Source organism: Elaeis guineensis, chromosome 5 (assembly GCF_000442705.2).
Source record: "Elaeis guineensis isolate ETL-2024a chromosome 5, EG11, whole genome shotgun sequence".
NCBI classification, from domain to species: Eukaryota; Viridiplantae; Streptophyta; class Magnoliopsida; order Arecales; family Arecaceae; genus Elaeis; species Elaeis guineensis.
Window position 1 is genome coordinate 1081666 of NC_025997.2, and position 27710 is coordinate 1109375.

The 27710-nt window shown below is 36.6% G+C and overlaps 1 protein-coding gene across 4 annotated transcripts; it reads left to right on the top strand.

Annotated features, from left to right (window-relative positions):
• Positions 1-16348: 16348 nt before the first annotated feature.
• Positions 16349-25058, top strand: LOC105032614 (uncharacterized). Of its 4 annotated transcripts, none has more exons than XM_010907100.4 (8): positions 16349-16798; positions 18122-18298; positions 18398-18547; positions 20384-20485; positions 20572-20642; positions 20756-20823; positions 23311-23381; positions 23773-23939. In XM_010907100.4, the coding sequence occupies exons 1-8, from the start codon at positions 16541-16543 to the stop codon at positions 23773-23775; spliced, it is 900 nt and encodes a 299-aa protein (XP_010905402.1). In that variant the 5' UTR covers positions 16349-16540; the 3' UTR covers positions 23776-23939. The 4 variants fall into 4 exon arrangements, 2 of the variants coding, with proteins under 2 accessions (XP_010905402.1, XP_010905401.1); XR_829851.3 differs by lacking the exon at positions 23311-23381 and adding an exon at positions 24452-25058 and having other exon boundaries at positions 16352-16798; positions 23773-24137; XR_829850.3 differs by lacking the exon at positions 23311-23381 and adding an exon at positions 24464-25058 and having other exon boundaries at positions 16352-16798; positions 23773-24137.
• The last annotated feature ends 2652 nt before the right edge of the window (positions 25059-27710 follow it).

Here is a 27710-nt window from a genome sequence, read left to right on the forward strand (position 1 = left end):
AACCTCATAAGAGGATCATCGGATAGTCCCTTGTCCCTAAGATGAGCTGAATTGAAAATCTTAGCCATTTGAGAAATATGGGGCAACCCCTAAGAGGATCATCGAAAGTCCCAAAATCTTATCCATGATGATTTGGATTGAAGAACTAGAACGATCAAGAAGCAAGGGATAATCTCATAAGAGGATCCTCGAAGGGCCCCTTATCTCTAAGATGAGCTAAGCTGAGCTGAAGATCTTGGCTATTCAAGAAGCGAGGGGTAATCCCTTAAGAGGCCCCTTGAAAGCCTTAAAACATCATTTCCGACAATCTGAGTCAAAGACCTCAAATGATTAAGAAGCAAAAAGTGACCCTATAAGAAGACCTTTGAAAAGTCCCTTGTACAGGAGGTGAGTTGAGCTAAAAATTTTGACCATTTGAGAAGTGAGGGGTAACACCATAAGAAAATCCTTGAAGCCCTAAAATCTCATCTATGATGATTTAGACCAAAGACCTAGGATGTCCAAGAAGCGAGAGATAGCTCCATAAGAGGATCCACAGGTAGTCCCTTATCGCTAAGACAAGTTGAGCTAAAAAATTTGACTATCCAAAAGTGAGGGGTAACTGTATAAGAGGGCCCTTAAAAGTCTTAAAATATTATCTCTGATAATCCAGATCGAAGATCTTGGATGACTAAGAAACGAAGGATAACCCCATAAGAGGACCCCTAAAAAGTCCCTCATCCTGAAAATGAGTTGAGCTGAAATTCAATCTTGGCTATTTGAGAATCGAAGGGTAACCCCATAAGAGAACACTCAAAAGTCTTAAAATATCTTCTCTAATGATGACAACCCAATCTAGAGTAGCCCTGAGCCCTAAGATGAGTAGAGCTACGAATAACTATGGTGGAAAGAAATCCTAGGATTTGGTGATCCGTCTATGTTCTAGAATTAATTTGATACATGATATTTTTTTTTCTAGAGAAAAAGGAGAAAGAGAGGGCTTGTAAAGAAGAAAGATTATTGATGATCTTTATTTCTTCTTATGCCTCTCTTTTTATAGACTAGGAGCAGACGGTTACAAAAGTAGAATCTCTTGGGTAATTTTGGATTCAAAATACTAAAATAGAATCTCTTGGATAATTTTGGATTCAAAATACAAAAATAGAATTTTTTGAATAATTTTGGATTCAAAACTTATGAGAAATTATTTAGATCCACCATTTATGGTGAATTGATTTTTTGCCTTCCCAATCCACCCAAGATTTTTTTTCTTCTTGCATTTCGGGTTACCCATTTTGTGCGGCCTGATTTTCTCTTGATCCTCCCAGATCAATTATGGTGAATTAGTTTCTTACCTTTTCAATCCACTCAAGATTTTTTTTCTTCTCGTATTTCGAGTAACCCATTTTGTGTGGCCTACTTTTCTCTTGATCCTTCCAGATCAAGGCTTTCCCATTTAGGGGATTCAAGTCCCTTTGAATCTTCAAAAGTTAAGATGAGAAAACTTGGCCTCACTAGCTTCTTTAGTGAACTATCTTGAAGTGCTTGATCTTTGTCCCTTGCACCCTATCTGATAAGAAATCTTTATGCCTTTTCATGTTGTAATGATCTTCTTCTCCACTAAGGTATCTTCCTCAAGTGGCTTCTCTTGATCAGACACAAGATCCTCCACTTAAGATAGGATTTCTCTGGGTTCTACGTCGAGCATGGAAGGTTCAAACAACTTGAGATTCTCAACATTCACCATCAAATACATTTTCATGTAGACTGGTAAATACAGTTGATAGGTTTTATCTCTAATTCGCATGAGAAGTTTTAAGGGTCCATAATGGATTGATTTGAGTTTCCTGCCTTCTCCTTTAAGTCTTTCTTTCCCCAAGTGTAACCACACAAGATCACCAACTTGAAAATTGCCTTCTGTTCGGTGCCGATCATGGCTCTTCTTGTATCTCTCTTGGATCTTCTGAAGTTGTGTTTCGATCTTGGTATGTACTTTTTGAATACTTTTCAAGAACTTTTTGGCCCGAAAAATTTGATCTTCTTCTTTGCCATGCTTTAGAGTGGAGTTCATAGCAAAATGCACATTAAATGAACTCTACAGTAAGTACCCAAGGCATACCTCGAAAGAAGATCTTAATATAGACCTATGCACCGCCTGATTGAAAGCAAACTATAGATAGGAAAGATTCTTATCTCATGTCTTTGGATGTCTTGAGTTGTAGCTTTTCAAGAGATGTACCATAGTGCGGTCCACCACCTCAGTTTGACCATTAGTTTGTGGATGAAAGGTGGCCGAGTGTCCATCATGTTTCACAAAGATCTCCAAAAGCTACTCAAAAATTGGCTGTCCCTATCAGAGACAATTGATGAAAGAAGACCAAAGTGTATCCACACATATTGAAAAAAAAGCTGTGCGGCTTTCTCTTCCGTAATTGACTTCTTGCATGGTACAAGCTCCATTATCTTGAAAAATCGATTTGCGATCATGAAAAGGTAATCATGACCTCTTCTCATTTTGGTTAATCCACCAATAAAATCCATGGAAATAGTCTCCCAAGGTCTTGTTGGAACTAGTAATGACATGTAGAGGCCTAGTTTGCGATTGGAAGGCTCGGAGGTGCTACATAAGGCACATCCTCTCTTGAAATGAGCCATGTCTTATTGCATCCTTGGCTAGTATACATATCTTTGCAGATTTTGAAGAGTCTTGGTTATGCCAAAGTGTCCTGCTACCTTGGATGTATGCGCCTCTCTCATCCAAAGGATGTGGTCCTCCATTTTTGGCACATATAATTGTCCACCCTTATAGAGAAGCCACTCACGCTGAGAATATACTGAGGGAACATTAACTCCTAGCTCCTCCAGTAAACCCTTGAAGTTGGGATCCTCTTTGTACATCTCGGCATACTCCTTATGGGCAGGCTGTACTTGCATTAAAGTAGACAAACAAAGGGTTGCAATCGAAGGTCATGACAACATGTCGGCAACTTTGTTCATGCTCCTTTCTTGTACTTGATCACCAAATTGAATTGTTGAAGATAGGTCATCCACTTCATGTGACGTGCTTGCTGCAATTTTGATTGAGTTTGAAGATACTAGAGTGGTCGGTGGTCGGAGTGGACTATTGTTTCCTTCCCAAGGATGTAGGTACGCCAATGCTTCATAGCTTAGTATAAGGCAAGCAATTCTAGGTAATTCTTCTGAGCTCTTTGAAAAATCTCTGAGTAGCAAGCCATGGGGAGACCATCTTGCATCAAGACCATTCCCATGGCATATCCTGATGCATCATCTTCCAACTCAAACGATCGTTGCAGATTTGGCAAGGCTAAGACAGGTGCGTCGCTGATCTTCCTCTTTAATAAAATAAATATGTCCTCATATTTTTGAGTCCACTCAAATTTTTGGTTTGCCTTTGTTAGAGCATGTAGTGGTGCGGCTAGGATCGATAAGTTTCGATGAACTTTCGAACATATTGGCAAGCTCCCATGAAACTTCGTACTTCTGTGATCACCTTCGACCTCGGCCAATCTGTGATCACCTTGATCTTGTCAGGGTTGACTTGAATTTCACTAGCCCCCACGACAAATCCAAGGTAGATGAGAGGTTGCTTCCCAAACTCACACTTCTTGGGGTTGAGCTTGAGTTGATGCTTCGCCAAGAGATCGAACATCTTCTCTATGTGCCCGAGGTGTTCTTCTCGAGATTGACTATAGATTATGATGTAATCTAGATAAACGATAACAAAATTATCAATGTATGCCCGAAGAATATCGTTCATTAGGCACATGAAGGTGGCTGGGGCATTGTACAGTATGAATGGCATTACCAGCCACTCAAATAACCCTTGCCACATCTTGAATGCCATCTTCCATGTATCCTCCTCTTTAATGTGGACTTGGTGGTAGCCTGGCTTCAAATCTAATTTGGTGAAGATAGTTGTATGTTTTAATTGATCTAGCAGATCATCGATTCATGGTAGTGGGTTCTTCACTGTGACTTTGTTGAGCGCTCGGTAGTCGATGCAAATACGCTAACCACCATCTTTCTTTGGTACGATCACCATCGGTGATCCACAAAGAGAGCTACTTGGTTGAATGACTCCATTCTCTATCAACTCGGTCACTTGACGTTGGATCTCTTTGTTCTTCATCATCAAATTTCGATACATGCTCAGATTTGACGGTGGAGCATCAGAGATAAGTTGAATTTCATACTCTATCGCTCTTCATGATGGTAACTCGGACACCTCTGAGAAGAGATCCGGATATCAGCCAATCAGTCATTGTATCTCGTCGTCCTCCTTTTTGCAAGTTGCTGTAAGGGTGCGGATGAGGGCATCCGCCTTGATAGGATGGATGAGCATGATGACGAACCCTTGGCAGGCATTCACCATCCTCTTGACCTGACCAATGGGCACCATGTCCACTCTGGGTTGAGTCTTCTTGCCCTCGATCACGAATTTTTTTCCATCCTTGATAAGTTGGTACTGATGGGCACGACGATAGTAGATGGCATCTCACTCCCACAAATATGGACTTTCCAGGATTTGGCACACATCTAGGGGTATGACTTCATATAAAACTTCATCAATAAATTGACTCGAAATAGCAAATTGTACCTTATATTGCCAATCAATTATACACTCCACATTCTTTTGAATTCAATCGAAAGGATAGGGGTTAGGATGCGGCATTATTTTCAACCCGAGCCGTTGGATAAGACTTACCGAGATAAGATTCTTTTGACCCCTCGTATCGATTATAGCTCAGATTACATCTTGTTTGACTTGAATCTTGATAGAGAATAATACTTTTGGATCATTGGATGTAGGGGGCGGACTTGAGTCTATAACCTTCGATCGGCCATTAGCAATAGACTCTGGTCTGCCAACTCAACCACACCAAGTTTGGTCGAGTCCCCCTCAACCGCCAATCCAGTTATTTTTTTCACAGGATTGTCTTTTATCTATTTCTTTGGAAGGAGCTCAGGATGAACCTTCCAGCACTTATCATAGCTATGACCTGAGATTTTGCAATAGCTACAATACTTTTTAGAGCCAGTTGAAGAAATGGTGTCATCTTCCTGTTGTTTCTTTTTCTTCCTTGAACTTGAAAAGCCTCCTTTGCTCTCCTCCATGGTCCTTTCTCCACAAGGCTTGTTCTTCCTCTCGATTGCTATCACCATGTTGTTAGCACTCGAAAGGTTGCTGACCTTGAAAAAGATAAGTTCGTTGTTGATGGCACATACAGTTCGGATGTGAATTTAGTCAATATCACTTGGTCCTCCAAAGAGATACCAAGTACCATCATTTGTCGACAAAATTCCATCATGAACTCTTGCACTGATTGATCCTTCTTCTGGCATAGATGGTGCCATCATCTCCAACACTCCTCCAAATATTCTATGGGGTAGAATTCTTGGCGTATGAGTCGCTTGAAGAGTCTTCATGTCAACTTATCAGTATCAAAGGCCTTCATATAAGAATTCCACCACACAAGAGTATGATTAAAAAGTTTTAAACGAGCAAATGATACCTTCTCCTTGCTAGTATAACTATAGAGGTTAAAATAAGTCTCAAGTTGATCAATCCATGCATCAAGTTTCTCCGCATCGATGGAGCCATCAAAGATCGAGATGTCGATGCAGGCTTCAACCTTGAACGATTGAATATTCTCCTCCAAGGATCTCTTCTTCCCGCGACTATCCTCTTTGGTCTTGGACTCTTCTTCACCCTCGGATGGGCTAGCCTTACGATCATCCTTTGATGCTGATGTTGGATTAACTTGAGCATCGATCCAACTCAACACTGTCTCCATCTTCTTGGATAACTCTGAGACTTGGGCGACCAAACCCTCCAAATGGGATGAAGTATTTTGGTCGCTCATGGAGTTTTTTCTTGTTGTTGCTTCTTCCTAATGCGTAGTCGAACTTTCCCACTTGGAGTGGCTCGTCGGTGGATTTGTAGACTGATCTCATCTTCACCATCTATGGGCAGGATCTACGCTTCGATACCACATGATCCGTCTATATTCTAGGATCAATTTGATGCATGATATTTTTTTTCTAGAGGAAAAGGGGAGAGAGAGGGAAAGAGAGAGAGAGAGGGCTAGTAAAGAAGAAAGACTATTGATGATCTTTATTTCTTTCTGTACCTCTCCTTTTATAGGCTAAGAGCAAGCGGTTACAAAAGTGAAATTTCTTGGATAATTTTGGATTTAACATACAAAAGTAGAATCTCTTGGATAATTTTGAATTCAAAATACAAAAGTAGAATCTCTTGGATAATTTTGGATTCAAAACTTATGAAAAATTATTTAGATCCACCATTTATAGTGAATTGGTTTCTTGCCTTCTCAATCCACCCAAGATTTTCTTTCTTCTCGCATTTTAGGTTATCCATTTTGTGCGGCCTGATTTTCTCTGGATCATCCCGGATCAATTATGGTGAATTGATTTCTTATCTTCCCAATCCACCCAAGATTTTTTTTCTTCATGCATTTTAGGTTACTCATTTTGTGCAGCCTGATTTTCTCTTGATCCTCTCGGATCATCTAGGTATCGACAATCTGACCTAACCTAGGGTCTTGACGAGCCGAGTAAGGATCTTTCGAAAAATAGTCACATGAAGATACTTAATCACTTCAAGAATGAGCTGAGCTAAAGAATATATTGCATCCAAGAGATAGCGATCACCTAAAGAACGTGCGTGAACATCTTAGCTTCTGCTATCTGACCTAAAAAAATTAAGTCGGTTATCCGAATGTGGCTTGCTTAAATCAATCTACGATCTCCATACATTGAACATCCAAAATAGGATTAGCATCCACTACCATTCAATGCTAGTAGGCCATTCGAAAGAATCGAACTTTGAGACATACCTTTGAGGTTAATATGATTAATTTTGATGAACAGCAAGATGAAGATAGCAAAATTAGAAAAGATGTATTTTATTAATTTAAATGAATAAAAGGTCGGCATAGCCGATTACAAAATTTGTATGGTAAACATCAAGTTGATCTTTACATATCCAAAAGAAAAAAACAAACTACAAAAAGACAAGTTTAGGTTTCGGAGGTGGCGACATCCTTGGTGACCGGAGCAGAGATTGCATCAATGGTAGCAGCCTCGTGATGTGGAGGGGGCGAGACTTCGATGATGTTGTTATCATCACCATTGTCATCTTCATCTCGGAAGGAGAGATCCAGCTCAAGGTAGTGCTCGAGAACTTTTTGTCAGCATATGCCCAACTCGACGATGTAGGACTCGACAGCATGGTTGGCCTTCTCCTCGATGAAATCTTTCGAGACTCGAAATGCCTCCACGGCCCGATGGGCTACCTTAACTGCCTAGCCCTTGGCCTTATTTTTAGCTTTGGGAATCCTCTTTTGAATTGTTCATCATCTTTTCTTCTTCAAGGAAAGTTTTGCCTTGACCTTCTCTAGTACCTCTTTTAGATGCTATTTCTCAATCTCGACCTCGGATGGAGCCCTCTTCTCGACCTTAGTCTCAAACTGAGCCCTCTTTTTTGCCGCCTTAGCCTAATGAAGACTCTCGATAGCCTCCGATCTTGTCAACTTGGCCAATTTTATGAAGATTTTCAAGTAGTGGCCAACCTAAAAAGAAAAAAAAAGAAAGAAAAAGAAGGATCAGTCAGTCTAAAAAGCAACAAAAAGTAATAAAGGAGGATAAGAAACCACATAATGAAAGTCAAAGCCGAAGAAAGAAAGCAAAAAAAAGAGAATAGAAGGATCAGAAATGATGTCAAGGCCGACTTGGGATTGTCCGAGCCGAGGACATTGCCGAAGCATTATCGAAAAAAGCTTTGAATCTTTGCCGAAAACCACCTCTACCTTAAAGTGCAAGAACAATAAAATCATAAACATGAAAATAACAAGGACCAGAGATGCCTCAGACAGCTTTGATGAGGTGTTGGTTTGGCTAGCCTTATTAGATGGCCGACATCTGGCATCGTTTGGTTGGCCAAACCGACCTATTGCACACAACCAATCATGAAGTATGATGCTTTGTAAGGAATAATTGGAATGCGACACATATCCTTTATAAAAAACCAAGGAAGATGGACTAATTTACTCTCTTTATCCAATCTATCTTTAGTTTGGACTTGAGAGTAGAGACGGATATGATACGTGGAGGAAAATCTTGTTTTGATTGAAGCCGATGTGCTAGGTACTTCGGTTGTGGCTGACCTTTAGTTCTAACCAATTCGAGAAATATTTTCATGACCGACCTAAACTAGCATTTTAGAAAATATTATATTCAATATTGTTGTCCGATTTACACCAGCTGGAGAAATCATAGAATCCACATAACAATTTGTCATGAGCAGATAAGGAAGAAGATAATGGCATATCTCTCTAAATAAGAGAGGAAATAGCAAGCATATCTCGTCCAATAAAGCAAGATTAATAATCTGATTCTCTTTCCTCCTTTCGGTACCTTCGTCCTCACCTATAAATAGAAGGTCAAAAGAGATCCTTAAGATATGCTCTCGCATCTCTTTCAATACTCACTTCTTCCCATCTATTGTTTAGTTTTTGATTTGAGTGTCAGAGGATCCTCATTGGAGCTAACTCTAATCAAAAACTTATTTTGCAGGTCAAGCTATCGCCCCTAGTGCCAGTCACATCCCATTTTTGATGGATTCGATCTCAACCAAAAAACTAACAGCAATAATAGAAATATAATAATTTATTTTTATCAAAATTATTATACTTTTTTATATAATTAATCCACTTAAATATCTATATAGATTAGATCCATGTCATCAATCAACCTATCCCTTCTGTCTTTATGAGATTTGCAATTTTGCCAGTTGCACATGCTTGTACAAGTCGTAAATGTGGTCCCTGCCATTGTTTATTGTAGGTGTTGTGTGCAAGAAAATCACATATTCACTGGAAACTAATGTAACCCCATTTAAATCTAATGATTTCGTACCACTACCGTTGGCTTAATAATTCTCTCCATACCGGACGGATGGATGAATCCCAAACTCAATACTACTTTACGTTTCACTTTTATTTGAAGGGTAAGGAATATGGTTGTCGCATGGGGTGGAAATAAGCAAGGCCGCTTGTGGCCTGATCTACTTTTGCCTGGCTTGGCTCGGCTTATTTATCTAATTAAGTCAGGCTCAAGCCAAAAAATTGGTCTTTTTACTTAAACAGGCTTGGCTTGTTTATGTTTGGCCTGGCTCATGAGCCTAACAGGCCAGTCTGTGTAATTAATTATATATGAAATATATATTTTAAATATAATTTATATCATATAATTATTATTACTATTAATATATAATATTAAAATTTTTATACTTAATTAAGGACATCGTATTTCGTTTCTTTAGTCTTTGACTCTTCGTTTTCAGTCTTAATTTAGACTGTTGAGTGTTTAAGACTAGTCTTCCAGACTCTTTACTTCTCTGAGCCTTTTATCTTTCCCAATCCTAATTTTAATTGAAACCTTAGTCGCTATATCAGAGACAGAGAGCTTCTCCTTCAACCTCTACAGACATAGCGAAGGCCCTTGCCCCTTATACAAGTGTACTCGATGATGGATTTCAGCCTTCAAATAGGTGCTCTGCTTTCTTATACTTGCTCTTTTTTTTTTTTTTTTCACGATGATCATATAATCATTATTAGTTTATCTTTTTAGAATATGAAAGCTGGGCCTATTAGTTTCAAGAATGGTTGAGTCATATATGATAATAATGATAAAAAAATTTGTATATGCTTTCGTTATATATTAAATAATTTTCTATAAGCTCTTTCTTATTTTTTCTTTCTATAAGTGAATTTTGCTCTTATGATGTAACTTACTTTTAATTAGAGGAGCAAGTTCTCTATGTAGTAGTAGATGAATTGTACAATCTATATTAGTAGATGTTTCATGGATTAGTAATATTATGCAAAATATCATAAAGACTGTGGAAACAATGCCCTTGTTAAAGATTTTGACTTGGTCTTTAGTAAAGTATTCCTTATTACCTAGAAATAAGAATTAAGTATAGTCTAAATTTTTCACTCAAAAAAAAATTTCTTTCAAATGCTATCGCCTATTGTGTTAGTTTGGCCACATATAAGTGATGAGCTTGCCTGATGCTTTTATGAATGAAAATATATTGTCTTGTTGCTATGTTTGTTATATTGATTTTAATATTATAATTTCTACTTTGTTGAGCATATTATATCTAAGCAAATTTCTCAAGAATTTTCATATTTTTAATATCTCAAGTTAAATTACAACTTGGCTGAAATTGTTCTTAATGCTTGTTTTTGTTAGGATGGCCTCTTAAGAAGGCAATGATATTGATTCACAAACAGGGCTTTCATATGAAGAATTTGGACCAAAAAATGGGTTAGAGAATGAGAACAATGTCAATAACTACATGCCGCCATTCCCTTCTGTGGAAGAAGAACATGAATGAGAAAATAAAAATGTTTGTCCCATTCAAAAGAAGAGAAAGAAAACATTAAAAATTTGGACTGATTTCAAAGAAGTTATTCACCCTGATGGTTCTAAGAAGGCTATTTGTATTCACTGTAAAGACGAATTTTCTCTTACTGGAATAGGAGCTAGTACTAGTACTCTCTTGAGACATATGAGAAAATGCACAAAAGGAAGTTGTACTTGACTCAGCAGAAAAGGCAAACCACTTTACCATTTCAGCCATCTGGGACATGTTCTGGTATTGTCACTCATCCTTATATTATTTCTGGTGCTAAATATGAGCAAGAAAAAATGAGAGAACTTATTGCCACAATTGTTTTAATGCATGAACATCCTTTTAGCATTGTGAAGGAAGACGGATTCATATTTATGTTGAAGTATTCAAATCTAGAATTTGAAAGAATTTCACATAAAATAATGAAAAATGATTGCATGGCAATATATGAGATAGAGAAGAAAAGGCTCAAGGCTCTACTAAAGAATGTGAGCAAGCTTAGTCTAACCACTGATATGTAGAAATCAAGTTCTCAGACGGTTGAGTATATGATAATCACTGGTCATTTTATTGATACAGAATAGAAACTTCAAAAAAGAGTTTTGAGTTTTGTTAAAGTGCCCCCTCCTCGTTGTGGTGTTGATGTAGCTGATTTAATTTTCAAATATTTGAAGGATTAAGGAATTGAGAATAAAGTATATTTAGTATCGGTTGACAATGCTAAATATAAAGATTCATGCCTCAAGATATTGAAGGACACTTTGCTAAGAAATAAGAAATTGGTTATTAAGGGAAGGTTATTTCATATTCAAAGTACTGCCCACATATTGAATTTATTAGTTCAGGATAGTCTTGTTGAGATTAAAGGTATAATTGAGAATGTACATGAAAGTTTTAAATATGTCAACCACTCTGATGCAAGGTTGAAGTTATTTTCTGATATTGCTCAGCAGCTTCAATTGAAAGATAGGAAGTTGATAATTAACTGTCCCACTCGCTGGAACTTGACTTATGAGATGTTATTTGCTACTCTAAAGTTCAGAGAAGTTTTTCCAAGGTTCAAGGATAGGGAGCCTCATTATGATCATTTGCCTGAGCCTGAGGATTGGGAAAAGGTGGAGATGGTTTGTGAGGTTTTAAAAGTGTTCAACACAGCCACTCATGTTATATCAGATAGTGATTATCCCATTGCTAATTTGTATCTTACTGAAATTTATAGAGTGAAGGAAGTCATTGATAATGCAGCAATGAATGGTAACAACTTCATGTGTTGTGTGGCTTTGTCAATGAAAGAAAAATTTGATAAATATTGGGAACCATGCAATTTAGTGATGGCTATTGCATATGTTTTAGATTCAAGGTTCAAACTCTTTGGGGTTAAGATGATCTATCCAATGATTTATCATCCAGAGTCTGAGGCTGTAAAGAATGTAAGAATTGTGGAGGAAGGATTACACAAGTTATATGCTGAGTATGATTCTTTATAAAGAGATGAGATTGCCAATAACAGTGAAGGAAATAGTGGTTCATGCAGCACAAACTCATCTACTTTCAATGCTCAGAGTTTTGACTCTGTAATGTCTAAGCTTATAAGCTTGATACGTCAGCAAGAGTCTATTCCTCCTACAAAATCAAATTTAGACTCTTATCTTGAGGAGGGTTGTGTGAGTTGTGATGATAATGCATCCTTTAGTGCTTTGCAATGGTGGAAGGAGAATAGCCTAAAATATAAGACTTTATCAAAGATGGTAGTTAACATACTCGTTATTTCAATCTCAACTGTAGCTTTGAAATCTACATTTAGTGCTGGAGGAAGAGTAATTGATTCTTATCGAGCTTCTTTGGCTCCGGAGATAGTTGAAGCATTAATATGTGATGGAGATTGGCTTCGTAACAAGTATGGTGTGAAAAAAAGAAGAATGATATTTGTTACAAAATCTAGTTAATTACTACTTACTACTTAAGTAGTTAAAGAGTTAGCTATAGTTATAACTTTGAAATTTTTAGATTTCGTAATATATTATCTTTTATGTAGAAAGAAAATATAAATTAATTTATTCCTCATATTGTCTGTACTTTGTAGGAGGAGATGCTACAAACGGATGTCACATTGCCTTGCTCATGATGATGGAACGTGCTCACTGGATATGACTCTTTACACATTAAAATTGCTAAGCTGAAACTTATATTATCATCTTTCTTTATTTATTTTGGTGCTTATTGATTGGGATTTGTGTAGAACTAGAAACTTTATGTGATGCTTTTACATTTTACTTCGTGGTTGGAATTTATTTAAGACACTGTTGGCTAGTTATTATGCTGTTGAGATAAAAATTTTATGATAATTTGTTATGAAAAATAAATTTGATATAGTTTAAATACGCTTGGCCTAATAGGCTAACAAGCCAAGCCAGGTTTTGTTAATTTTATAAATCAACCAGGTCAAGCCTAATTTTTTGGTTTGTCATAGGCCATAAGCCAGGCTCAAGCTAGTAATTTCTATAATAGGCCTAGGCTTTTAAAGTCTTGACCTGGCTTGGCCTGGCTCATTTCCACCCCTAGTTGTCGCATCGAGGATGAACCTCTAATATATTGGGTGGGAGGTTTCCAATTTTTTTTTTTGATTTGGACAGGAACTAAAGATGGAATGTTGAAGGTGGCAATGTTATCATGCAATAGCAATTTGGGGGTGAGGATGGATGATAAAAATTTGATTATTATTATGGATGAAATCCATCCTAGATTGGAGGTGCTGGAGTGAGGCAACATCCGGTGGATTGACGACAGTCGAGCCTGCAAGAAAAGTCTTCATTGGAGTTAGCTCTAGTGGGGACCCTCCGATGCTCAAGTCAGATTTTCTACTGCAGATAAAAAAAACGAGCACTTATGAGAGAAAGAGGAGGCATACCTTTTGAGAATCCCCAGATTATCTTTTTAGAGGTGAAGTGGGAGCTTTAGAGAGTGAAAAGATTGTAAAGGACCATTTTATCCTCTATTATATCCTTGAGCACTATGTCTGACCCTTTTGATTCACTTGAATTAATGGCTGGTGTCACATCATAGCTTGTGAGGGCCACCTCCATTAATACCATGAGTTGACAACCAGAGAAGAATGGCGTGGCTTGATTTTGGTTATGGCTGCCTCTATTTTCAAATGAGACAAAATAATCGAATTTCAAAGAGGCCTTTCAGAGTCATCATGATAAGCCATGAGCTTTAATGGCTTGATTCATGCCACGGAACATGATGACCGAACCAAGGAGCAGGAGAAATAGGCTTCTTGAGATGGTGTAGTTCATCGTGATGATGCGGGGGTCAACGTTCCTCGAAATAATAGTTTGAGATAGTCACTACTGTGACACATGATTAGGAGTAAGGATCGGCCAAAGATCCTTGAGGAAGATACCTGAGTTGAGGTTTCTCTTGAATTGACATCTGATGTTTGGGTGTTATCTTTGGGCTAGCGGATAAAGACTCGATCAAGGCAAACATCAGCCATCTGAATTAAGGTCGTCGGTCGAAGTCAAGATCGGCCCTATAAGTTACACACTGAGGTGTTTAGAAGATAAAGATCAGTAAGATCTGAAATCAAACCTCTACTTATACTACATTAGATGACTATCTAGAGTAATTGTCCTACAGCTCTAAGATGACATATTTATTGCTAGGATCATGCTCATTTATCTTCGATCGATATGGCAATAATATTCCTACATGTCATCTGTCGCGAGCCCCCTTTTAATCTGTGTCTTCGGTGTAGCCGATGTATCACCCACAATGCATGTTCGGGGCTCACTCATAGATCAGGTGCTGAGGTTACACCCCCAACAACTGTAATTGATGATGCTTCGTTGAAGGTCAGATAATACGGATGCATGTAGTGTGAGCCCATTGTCCAATTTGAAGTTATTTGGTTGAGAAAAATTGAGATCTGGAATCGAAAGAAAAATGGATAACTCTTATTCTAATCGTTTGGTTGGAAGGAGTCCCATTTCGATTTCGATTTTGGAACGAATTGAAAATGGCTCAATCTATCTACAACTCAATTCCTATTTTATCTTGAAATTTAAATTTTCATTTCGATCCTGATTCCAACCACTATTTTGAAAAATTTAATCGTTTCAATTTCGATTCTGATCCTGATTGCGAATCAAATATTCTCCTTATCCCTCATCGGAGACTCCATTATGTCTAATGCTCGAGAGTGTTGCAGAACCGAAATTCAAAGTCCCAATCCTTGTTTGTCCTAAGTACAGTAATGCATTTACGTATTGGCAAAGCGGTGGTGCCAAAATAGTGCTGTTTAATTGGGCTTCGACCAGAATTAGGATTCTCCATGGCAAAATTCTTTATGCACCACAGGCGGTGTAGAAAATTTGACATAGAGTGCATTGTTTCATCTGATTGGTCCATGTAGTCATCACTTTCCAACGCATATTTAATACTTGCAGGTTGGCTTTTTCGTTTAAAAATTTTATATAACAAAAATATTCTTATCGTTTGAAAAAATTATGACATTCTATATTCATATTATGATATCATCCATAATATGCATAGGATGTTATAATTTTTTTTAAAAAATAGAAATATTTTTGTCATTCAAAATTTTTAAATGAAAAATCGGTTTGCAAGCATTAAATGCACATTAAAAAATGATTGGATAAAAATATCTCTCTCATATTATGATATCTTAGGTTATATTATGATATCCTGGACTATATTATACCACAGGATGCCATAATTTTTTTTTCAAAAGACAGAGATATTTTCGTCATACAAAATTTTTAAATAAAAAAATCGACCTGTAGACATTAAATGTATATTAAAAAATGATGACTATGTGGATCAATCGAACAAGATGGTGCACTCTACGTCGGATTTTCTACATCACTCGTGCTGCACAAAGAATTTCTCTTCTCGATGTATCGAATTAGGCTAGACTAGATGCTACATTTTGGTTATATCACCAGGCTTCCCACGCATGCCTCGCGGCCCGTGCTAAGCATTTGCAAGGAACAGTGGTTCTTTGTGCACTGCAGGTAGTGTAGAAAATCCGACGTGGAGTGCACCATCTTTTTTGATTGATCTACATAGTCACCACTTTTCAATGCACATTTAATACCTACAGCTTTACTTTTTGGTTTAAAATCTTGAATGACGAAAATGTCTCTGTTCTTTAAAAAAGTTATGGCATCCTGTGTCCATATTATGACATCCTATATCTAAAAGGTCATAATTTTTGTTCACAGAATGTTATAATATAACGCAGGATGTCATAATATGCACAGGATATCATAATTTTTTTCAAAAAATAGGAGCATTTTCATTGTTCAAAATTTTCAAACGAAAAAATAAAGCTGCAGGTATTAAAGACATATTGGAAAGTGATTGGATAAAAATATCCCTCCTATATTATGATATCCTGAGCTATATTATGACATTGTGCATGCAGAAAGTCATAATTTGATACAAGATATCATAATATGTATCGGATATCATAATTTTTAAATCATATTATGATATTCTGTACATAAAAAATCATAATATGTCATAGGATCTCATAATTTTTTTCAAAAAATAAAAATATTTTTATTATATAAAATTTTTAAATAAAAAAATAAAATTATAAATATTAAATATATATTAAAAAATAATAATTATATCGATCGTGGTGCATAAAAAAATTCTCTTACGAGATTAGCCCGCCTGCAAAACATGCCCCGTTAGGTTTACGGGTTAGAGGCAGGATATTCCAAGAATCCGTATCAGAGGCGCCAACGGATATTCCCTCCGATGTGCTCCACTGTCGCTCTGACGTTTCTCGCGAATTCTTCATCTCAACCGTCCGATACAAGGAAACCCGATCTTACTCCGTCCCCGACTCACATTTCTAGCCAGAGAAAAATAAAAAAATCCTCGGAACCGGCATAACGGCGAAATCTATCCATTTTCAAATCGAGCTTAACGAAATCAATCTAGGTTTCTATTTGTTTGCGAGGCTTTGAGTTGGATTTGGAGTGGCTTCCATGGACGTCGGAGCCGCTTGGGCTCGTTTCTAGGGTTCCCCGCTTCACGTTCTCATATCTCCGGGGAGCGGCGATGCAGACGGAGGCGCGGGTCGGGGTTGTCATGGAGGGCGGGGGGCAGAGGGCTCTCGCCTCCGGCCACGCCGTCGCCGTTGACAGCGGGGTCCGGCGGTTCTCCACGGCGCACCACCAGCGGAATCGGCAGCAGGGCCTGCAGCAGCAGCAGCAGCCGCAGATCGGAACGTCGGTGCATCTTCTCGCCGGAGGGGTAGCCGGAGCGGTCAGCAAGACGTGCACGGCTCCCCTCGCTCGCCTCACCATTCTCTTCCAGGTAGGTCATCGCTTTCTTCCCTTACCTTCGATGCTTAACAGGAGGGATTTTTCGCCGTTTTTTGTTAAATAATTTGTTATGCTCTCTCTCGTGGGGGGTGGCTGCTGGTGAAGAAATACTTCGCAAGCTTCTCTTGTTATTAGCAAAACTTGTACTCTTGAAATTTCTTGAATAAGTATGTGTAAACAGATTCCACTTATTGAATTTTTGGATTCATGGGATCATCTTCGGGTTCTTTTGAAAATGAGGCTTCCCGAGTCGAATAATATTTAGCACGGATGGTCTGCGCCAGCTTATAATGCATAGTGTTCTACGGTGTTGTCTTTGCATTTTCGCGAGCCGAATATTGCATCAAACTTGCTTTTTCCTCCAATATTAAGTCCCAAGAATTTGAATGATATGAATGTCCCAGCCATCCAGGCCATTATGTGAATGTCAGATTGTAAACCCTGGCAAGTGGTGTTGCTGATCAAGTGTGAGTCTGAAACTCGAAGGTCCATAGTCAAAATGAACCATTGACTTTGTCATTTTAGCATTTCCAATGATGTCTATTTGCAAAAAAGGAAGTTGCAACAGTCAAGTCTCTTGTATTGCATGTCTAATAGATAATAGGAATATTAAGAGCTCCAATTCTTATGAAGATGTTAGTCACTTTTTTTGAAAATTGGAAAAGGAATCAGAGAAACCTTTTCTTGCTTGTGATTTAGCAATCCATGACATGTCCCACCCACATCCATTCCATGTTCTATTTACATAGTCCATGTAGTTTTGGGTGTGTGCAGGCATGTAAGAGAAATTATGGATGGCTGTTGATCCGGGCACATATGATGCTCATGTGAGGAAGCATGGAAAGCTCAATTCTCTATAATAAGACAGCATGTTATCTGCAATCATCAGCTTAATTAAAATTTAAACTCAACATTAATTGTTTACATTAACTTACAAAGTCTCTCAATTATAGGTTCTCTATAATTTGCTTAACTGTTTAAACATTCAGTGATTTGAATTTATTTTACTCTAAATTGAACAGTAGGATGACATGTTGTGGTTATAAGGTGATGCCTTATCTAGAAACCTTGGTTCATGTCCTTGTGAAGCTGTCAGTATCAAGTGCCAATCATGTTTCTTTTTTAATATCTTTCTTTCTTGTATTCATTCTTCTACCTCCAATTATCCAATTTCTCTGTCATCATTGTGTAAGCACCCATTTCCTTGTGGTTTTTATTCTCGGATTATCTATATTGGTTGGTCTTATTTGCATTTTCATCGTGGAAAACCTCTTGTCTCAAATCAGCAACCAGTTCTGTGGCATTTTGTTTGTAGGTGCAAGGCATGCATTCTGATGTTGCAACTCTAAGCAAGGCTAGCATATGGCATGAGGCTTCCCGTATTGTTTATGAGGAAGGGTTTAGGGCATTCTGGAAGGGAAATTTGGTTACCATTGCTCATCGCTTACCTTATTCCTCGATTAGCTTTTATGCTTTTGAACGCTACAAGTATGTAAGTATGAAAACTCACTGGAGAGATATGCACTAGTCTGTCAGCTAACTGAACGTCATGGTTTCTAATTCAGTCACCACTTTTTCTTATCTTTTGCAGTTTCTGCAGTTAATTCCAGGGCTAGATAGGCATAGAGAATATGCTAGTGCAGATGTGTGTGTGAGATTAATAGGTGGTGGTTTGGCAGGAATAACAGCTGCATCTATGACATACCCATTGGATCTCGTGAGGACACGCCTTGCTGCTCAGGTAATCTGATGATTCACATGACAGGTCAAGCAGCCATCCATCTGTTAGTTTCAACTTTAGCAATCATACTCGAAGGAAGACTTCTTAGTAGTCTTAACTTTAGCAATCATATTTGAAGGAAGACTTCTTAGTTTTCCATATATAAATTGGAACAAAAAAATTTGGCTGATTGGTCTCTCTTTCAGGGTTTGAATTCTTGAAAATTTTAGTCGACCATATTATTTTGAGGCAATGATACTGTTTATAGCAGTGTAGAAGCTTATGCATTGTATAGTTATGAAGTACTCTTTCTATTGTTCTTATTTACATGAAGTTCTCATTTAAAAATTTTATGATTTGCCCTTGATAGAAATTGCATAAGTATGTAGAAGTCATTATGTGGATCGTGGATGATCTACCAGCAGACTTACAGTTGCTTACTATAGTATTTTTAGCTCTCATATAGAAATTGCAATTCTTGTTTGTGTTTTTGAAACATATTCTGTTTGCCTATCCACAGGAATGAGGGATAGACTTTTGTATTGAGTGATCCATTTGTTTTGCATAGCCTTTATGGCTAATTCCTTGTTTTGTAAAAAGAAATCGAATGAATGTCTGACATCATCGTGCTGCCACTAGTCCATGTTATGCCCGCTTTTTAATCATACAAGCAGTTTGTATGTGTTTCCAAAAATATACTAGTCATTATTTTATATAGTTTTTGATAGCTTGATTCTCTTGAAATTGCTAGTTCCATCTTCTGCATTGCATTGTGACTTGGTCTATTTGTTCTTCCAGCTATCAGTATCTATAGGTATCTTTTGTTTCTATTGCAACAACTATGAGATTTGCATTCATTTGCAAATTCTGGAGTGAATCTTACACGAGCATGTTGTCTACATAAGTAATATATTTCATTCCCATCAACCATGGTCAGTTGGTGATACCGATCCTTCCCCATTAATTTCTTGTAAATTTGCATTCTTGTTCAATGCAAGTCATTTTAAGTGCTTTTCCCATGTTTTCTAATCTATATCCCCACTCTTTATTTCTTAAATATAGATTGAGCACCTTATGTCAGAGCCCTAGCAACTTCCACTGCTCATGTCATATTATCCAAAAACTAGTTTCTTACGATGTATTCGCTGACTTTCAGTGCATGAGAAAAAGTAAAAAATGGTCAAGAATACCGTTAATAATTGAAGCACCTATTTTTTTTATATGATTTATCATATCATCAGTGACAATAATAACAAAAAATTTCTCAATTGCATTGTCAAATCGGTGGATAAAGATAACAAATGAAGATAGCAAGGATGCTAACACAATTGTGGTGCTAGATGTCTTGTGACAATGTAAAATAAACCAGGTTAGCCAGAGTACGAGGTGGATGCTCCTTGGCTTCATGTTGCCTTAGTATAACGTTAGGACTTATTTTCATTGATTTGAGTATTGTCCTAGGTGCCTTTAACAACCAAATCTTCTATTGTAATATTCTCAACCTCCATCGATTGATAAAACACAAATTTTATATAACTTATTTCTATGTTTTCTTTTAGTTCATTAGCTCTTGTCAATGCAAAGGCATAAATATCTTCACCACTGCAGTTGTAATATTCTCAACCCATATCGATTGATAAAACACAAATTTTATATAACTTATTTCTATGTCTTCTTGGATTTTTTATGTTTTTTTTAGTTCATTAGCTCTTGTCAATGCAAAGGCATAAATATCTTCACCACTGCAGGACATTTTTGTTTTTTGATGCGTTATGTAGTTCGTACATTGTTGTTTAGAGAAGGAATTGCAGATATTTTTAGTATATTATGAATTTGTGTGATTTGAAAATCGTGCAGACGAAGACTATATATTACAGAGGCATTTCACATGCGCTCTATGCCATCTGCAGAGATGAGGGTATTAAAGGGCTATATAAGGGTCTAGGAGCAACACTACTGGTAAATTATCCATGCAATTTACTTCAGTTGGGACTATAGTTTTTTTTATTCATTTTGGGTTGACATTGATAACTGCTTACCTGCAGGGGGTTGGACCTAGTATAGCAATCAGCTTTTCTGTTTATGAAACTTTGAAATCCCATTGGCAACTACAGAGGTGACAGAAATGCATTTTGATTAAATAAAATCTGGATCTTTTTGTGCTGAGAAAATTATTCTTTCCATTGCCTGATTGATTTTAATATGTGGATTTTGATTATTTGGAATCAGGCCACGTGATAATGCAGTCTTTGTTAGCCTGGCTTGTGGAAGTCTTTCTGGCATTGCATCATCAACAGGCAAGAAATTGATCACTTGACAAGATGAAACCTTCAAGCTTTATATGACATAAAAAAGAGATTCAAAAGAACTAGCGAGTATTTATCAAAAGAACTAGTGAATAGATGGAAACCAGTATGAAGAATGGGGTACAATATTGACAGTGAATTTCTATGGCTTTAGTGCATATATTGGAGACTATTTTCAAAATTAAGTGGCCACACAAATACATTTGTAGATTGCAGTACTCTGTTCCCTTCCATATGAAGTAGACTGTTGATTTTTTGCTTCAATTCAGTTTGAAATTATGTTACCTTAGAATGCCTATTCCTTGAGATTTTGCTTCTATGAGTGTGGGTTACACCCTCACAAAGTGGACATTGGAGACTTTGAGATTTGCAAGTACTCTGCCTTGAAAGCTAGGAAGAAGCATGGATACTTTGGATCACATGCCTTGTTTGTCTCAAATGCAAATTGAAGATTAATACTTGTTGAATACTTCCCTGATACATATCTAATACTTGTATTAAGTATCCTATTGTGTGAGTTTTTTAGAAGAACATTGTGTTACTTCCTAGATACACTTGAGATACTTTCCCAATACCTTGGAATATGCAGGGGGAAGACATTTTCTTCCATTTTTATATGTTATCCTTTGAAAAGCGAATGGTCAATTTTAGAGTCTATGATGTTAATATTTTAATGTCAAGTATGTGTTCAGGTCGATGATTTTGAATGATATTGAGATGATATTATGATAAGCTTGTAAAAGTTGATGCCATCATGTGAAGTATGGAATATATTATTTTGATAACCTACTATATTTTATGTATGCTTTTTTTTTTTCATGTATTTAAATGCATAAATGTGTATTTGTTGTTGTGAAAGTATATTTCTGTATGCTTGTGATTTGTGCATATTCATTGACGTATCTTAGCCATATCATATCTCAGTTTTTCGAAATTTGTTATATTGCGAATGCGTATCATGTTGTATTTGTATCTCATGTCTATGCCTATGCACATGATGTTGTGTGTCTCAAAGTCTTCCCTGTATGGTCAACCGACCAGAAGTGAAATCTCATTGTTAACTTTGCAGCAGACTTAAACCGTATCATGCTTTTATTTTTCTTTGTTACAACATCAAATATAAATTATTTACATTGAGGGGATTTTATGTGTTCGAAATGGTGCTAACAGGGTCGTAGATCACCATGTGTCGAAGAACAAAAGTGATAGAAAAAAGTGGAGAGATGCTTCAAGGACTGATAATGGGCGACCTTGTAGTCTCTCAATAAATTGATATGCAGGGGGAACCATTAAATGCAGATAAAATACCAACATCCTGTTGATGCTGGTTATCCTTAAAGTTGCGTTGGCTAAACTGGTTAAGCCTAATTGCAATGTAAGCCTCAATAGAAGGCCAACCACAAGAAAATAGAAAGTATAGCCTGAAGTTTGGGATCTGAATGTATTAGGCATATGATATGGATCATTGTGAAGACTTGCCTAGGCGAGAGCTTTTGTATCACTCTGTATCTTAAAACATGCACTGTATGCAAATGCTCAAGACTTCTGGTCATGCATGTTAGGCATGAAGGTTTTTCCTCAAATATGGACATCTGGCATACGTGGCACATGTTTTTAAGGAGAGGGGGAAGATGCTTGCTGCACTAGACGGGCATTTGAGATGAGGGAGATAGTTACTTGCTCTCTTATAAAAGCCATGCTTGTGGCCATGTATCCTGTGAATGGAGTTTGGAATGTGGCTTCTGCTTTTTCATCCATGACCAAGGTTCAACTTGGGGTTCTTACATCTTCTTAGGACTATTTCCTTGACAACCATCCTGTTTTTTTATTTTATTTTTTTCTCTTCCCCTTCAATAGGAATATTGCTCTGTTTTTTTTTTATTACTGACTCTGGCCTAACTATTTCTTAATTTGATAAGAATCTGGTTCTTAGTTGCTAGAATTGGGAGCAGGTGCTGGTGTGGGTGGGGGGAAGTGGATATTTTAGAAGCATTTTTAGTATGGAAGTGCTTTGGAAGCGGGTGCAGGTTCGATATTCTAAGAAGATTCCAAAGTAGGTGCATTACCTTAGGTAGAAGATTGCATCTACGAAGATCTGGTTTACAAACACTGGCATCTGTGGATGACTGAATGCCATGTTGGGCCTCTCTTATTCTAATTGTGAGACGATTAAGTTGAAATGATACATAGGTTGGCTACTAGATTGTGCCTTATTGCTTGTGTACCGCAAACTGCTGGTATGACACATGATTATATGCAGAAATTTCGGCATATTTGAAATTATGATCAGATTTTGGTGTCCTCCCTTGGCTGACAATCAATAAGTTCACAGACCAATTGCTAGCTTGACTTCAAGATCATCTTGCACAATGAAATACTTGATTCAACTTTATTTCCGATATAGTTATATGCATGTATTTTTCATCAGTTGAAGAAAGTGAACTTCCACCTGAGTCTCAATTTGGCAACCTTGTGCAGTCATTAGACACGGCATAATCAAGCTCTCTTTCATGCTGTGTGTTCTATCTGAGGATCATGCAACTCTTCAGGTAAGGCATTCTCTATATAGAAGTTTAACTAAGGCTCACTGAATTTACTAATGTCGAATCAACAATGGCGCACACGTACACCCATGTGCATGCCAACACAGAGAGAGAGAGAGAGAGAGAGCGTCATATCAAGACCTGGCTTGAATCTATTTTTATGTTGCATTTGATTGCTAAAATACATATGTTATGCTGTTGTTTTAACCTATCTATTTGGAGTTTCTCTCTAGCACCGGCATTGAAGATTCTCAGCATTTTATAAACAATGATTTCAGTGATAATTCCAAGTTAATATGCAGGATGAGTGATTGCAACAGTGCATACTGCATGAGTTTATATTTGTTGGTTGTTCAAGTTTGACATTTGCAATGCTGACTCATCTACTATTCTGCAGTGACGTTTCCATTAGATCTTGTGAGGAGGCGGATGCAATTGGAAGGGGTAGCTGGAAGGGCTCGTGTCTACAACTCGGGCCTTTTTGGGACATTCAGGCACATAGTTCACACTGAAGGTTTTCGAGGCTTGTACAGAGGCATCTTGCCTGAGTACTACAAAGTTGTCCCTGGTGTTGGCATTGTTTTCATGACTTATGAGATGATAAAGTCATTCTTGTCTGGCAAATCTGATGATGACTAGAGCTGGGATCTTTCTAATATTGCAGCATATCTGTGATCTTTGACTTATGCCAATGACACAGTTTTTTCTTATTGGAGGTGATGACATAAGAATATGTAGTAAACCGTGATGAATCACATGGTGGTAAGTTTTGCAGTTACTGCCATTGAAACGTTTTCATCACCTGTATAGATATGCTATTATTTCAAGTGTATTGTCGAGACATATAACTGCTATACAACGTTCATTTTACTGTTGTGATCATTTTCTTATCAACATGTATTTGCCAGATTTTCTTATGATTTTACTGTTCTTGCTTCAAGCATACCTGTTGATTTGGTGATGGTATAACTGGGATCTGCTTTATTAAAAAAATGTTGAAAATTCAAGAATTCTAGAAATAATTCTTCTTTTTTCACAATCGAGCATTTAGGAAACTAACACTTGTATCCTGCTAGTTCTAATTTCAGGATATTACTAGTTTCAACAACAGAGAGAACTTGGTGAAAGGTTATACTTAAGTGCCATCGTAGGACAGAGAAACATTATTTGAAGAATATTCAAGCTGCTTTTCTGGTGTTGATACTCAAGATGTAGCAAGGTTATCTTTCATAGCTTGGATGGCTACCTTTAAAGGGATCTAGATCTTTAAAATACCGTTATAGTTTCAGCTGATGGACCAGACATTTTTATTTTGATCCTCAAAGGACACGGGCAGGATTAAACAAATTCCTCCTGGCAATCAACGGGGGATTGCAAGATGTTCTTTCCATAACAGAGACAGCAACAACTCCCTCACCAATTAGAAACAGCCTGTATGATGTGGCTATTGTTAAATCATGATTCAAATAGTCAGACACTGAAGTTCCAATTCATGATGGTGTCACTTATGAAAATCCTGTTTGATAAGCAATGATATAAAGATGCAAGCTATTCTGGGAAGGGTGACCTGCTTGGAGATCAAGGAGTTGTCATACAGAATGTGCTAGTTGTTCTTGATATTCGCACACTTAAATAAAGCTTTCTTGATGCAAACGGACATAGTTAAATTGCTTTATTTGGCTATATTAGTCATTGTGTTTGTCAGTTATTTTGATTTCATTATCTGGTCGGGTTGCTGTTTACTTTGTACCTGTTTCCTTGGCAATTTGGCGTGCTGTCATAATAGCTGCAGTCAGCCCATTTAATTTTATGTATTTTGTTGAGCATTGAAATTGAAGAGAATAGCAGTCACATGATATGTTGTTTTCATACTGCACTGGTACAGGCGAACATCAGCCTCATGTGTTATGTAGCTTTTAGGATATATGAGTGCTATAAAACTTGTATTTGAAGTCATGAAATTATGATAATTTGTACAAGATAAACTTGTGCAGATGTTATGCTATCTATACTATGATTTGAGAGGCATGGGCTAGTCATGCATTATTCTTGATATTTAGTGGAGTGATTTCTACAAGTCATCCGCAGGTTTATGCAATCTCAGTTTAGGCTTCCATCAACCCTCTCAATGGGACTAGCAGGATCCTGTACTACAAAAATTGGACCAGCAAGAACGAAGTGATTATTTTTTGTTAGTGATTTGTGGCTGATTAGGCTGGTTGGTGCATGTAATATGTTTGCTGGGGTTGTGCGAGGTGCTATTCATTTGATCTGCATTAATAATCATAATTTCTAGAGTTGCTACTTGTTGCAGTTGCTAGAGCTGCCAGCATCTGAAAGGAGTATAATCTACGAAGTGGAAGGGTTTAAAAAGGCATTTTGGCAGCTTGATTATGTTCCATTCTTTTTGTTTCCATAAATCAATAAATTGGTTCGATAATCCCTCATTTGGTTTTCTGTCAACAAAAGCATCATTTTGTGCAGTGGCAAAAAAAAGTAAAAGAAAAGCAAAAGGAAAACTAGAAATCATCGGATAGATTTATGTTGAACTTTTTGAGGGTTTATTTGGTTGGGATGTATTAGATTATGAGATGATAGATTTATATTGAACTCTTGTTTGAGGGTCTATTTGGTTGGGATGCGTTGGATTATGAGATAATCCGATGATTTGTGAAAGTTATTTATTTATAAAAATAATTATAAAAAAATAATTTTTATTATTTTTAATTATTGAAAAAATTATTTTGAAAAATGAAATTGAAAAAAAATTACTGCATTTGATTGAAGATAATTTTATATAAAAATATAAAATTTAAAAAATATATCCTCCAACGTAAAATAATTTTTGAATATCAAAGTAGCATCGTTATTTTTAATCAATTTTTATATGATTATAATCATATATTTTTTTTGTAAAAATTTTTTATTAAATAAATTTGGGAAGGTATCAAAATAAATTCAATGATTATATATGTTATTTTATTTAGAATATTTTTATCAAATATAAATTATCATAATTTGAATATTAATGAAATACCAACTCCTCTATGATATTTATTTTATTTTTTCTCTCCGCAAGTTTAATATGGAATCTATTAATGTTTTTACCATCCATCTCTTCCATTTAAGCATGGTAATTTGATATGGGATATATTTTTTTGTATCAGATTAACCCCAATCAAGTAGATCCTAAATGATTTCTTAGCAGTAGCTCTACAATTGATCTAACTAGACCTTGGAATTGGAAGAGCAATATGGCCTCAAAGAAGCAGATTACGGCAATACCGCTGCAATTGGGCTTGAACCTTCAGCTATTATCGTTCCATGCTCCAACCTGTGTAGTGGGCGAACCAAGGAACAATACTCTCATCTGAAAAGCTTGCCATGTATTGGATTCTGGTAGCAGTAGTTTGAGCTGCTGAAAATCTCTTTTTCGGCAATCAGGTTACAGAAAATGAGCGTTGGGGTGGCCACTAGTTTCGGTAACTGAGAAATGGTAGTGTTGCTGCTAAAAATCTCTACAGAAATAAACAACATGACGGGCTAGTACGGAGGGAAATGATAGCTCAAAAGGAAATTAGGATAGCAAGTGCTGTAATTTCTCCAACCTTTTGATGTCTGCTTGGGATTGAAAACAGATCGGATATGATTTGGATATCACTATATTTATATTTATATTTATTTTTTTTGATGAATATAAATATAGATATAAATATTATTTAGATGTAAAATAAAAATTTATATTTATATTTATTTTAAATAGATACGAATATAATTCAGATATTGAAAATATGAATATAATTACGAATATAATTTAGATAATCAAATTTTATAACTATAAAATCAAAGATAATATTAAATAAATGATGAATCAAATTAATAACATATTTATATGCTTGTATTTTTTTTAAAAAATTAATAAATATTGTATAAAATTATATAGAATTATATGTTGATTCGGATATTCGGATATGGATTGGATAATTATCTATTCATATCCATATCCATTTTTTTTTGATGGATATGGATACAGATACGGATATTAGTCGGATCCTTAAATTTTATCCATATCCAGATTATTCAGATACGAAAATAGATCCGAACGAATAATATCCATACTACTTTCATCCCTACAACTATTATTTTTAAAATTTGAAATCCTAGCCAATTCAGACCTACCACTCTATTTTATTCCAGTTGAAGAACTCCGGGCTGCCGGCCTTAGATAGATCATCCTGACTATCACTTACTGGAACAATCTAGTGCAAGAATGCGAAATGAAAGAAATTGCAAATTCTTAGGAAATTTCCTATATCAACAATGCCGATGATATAA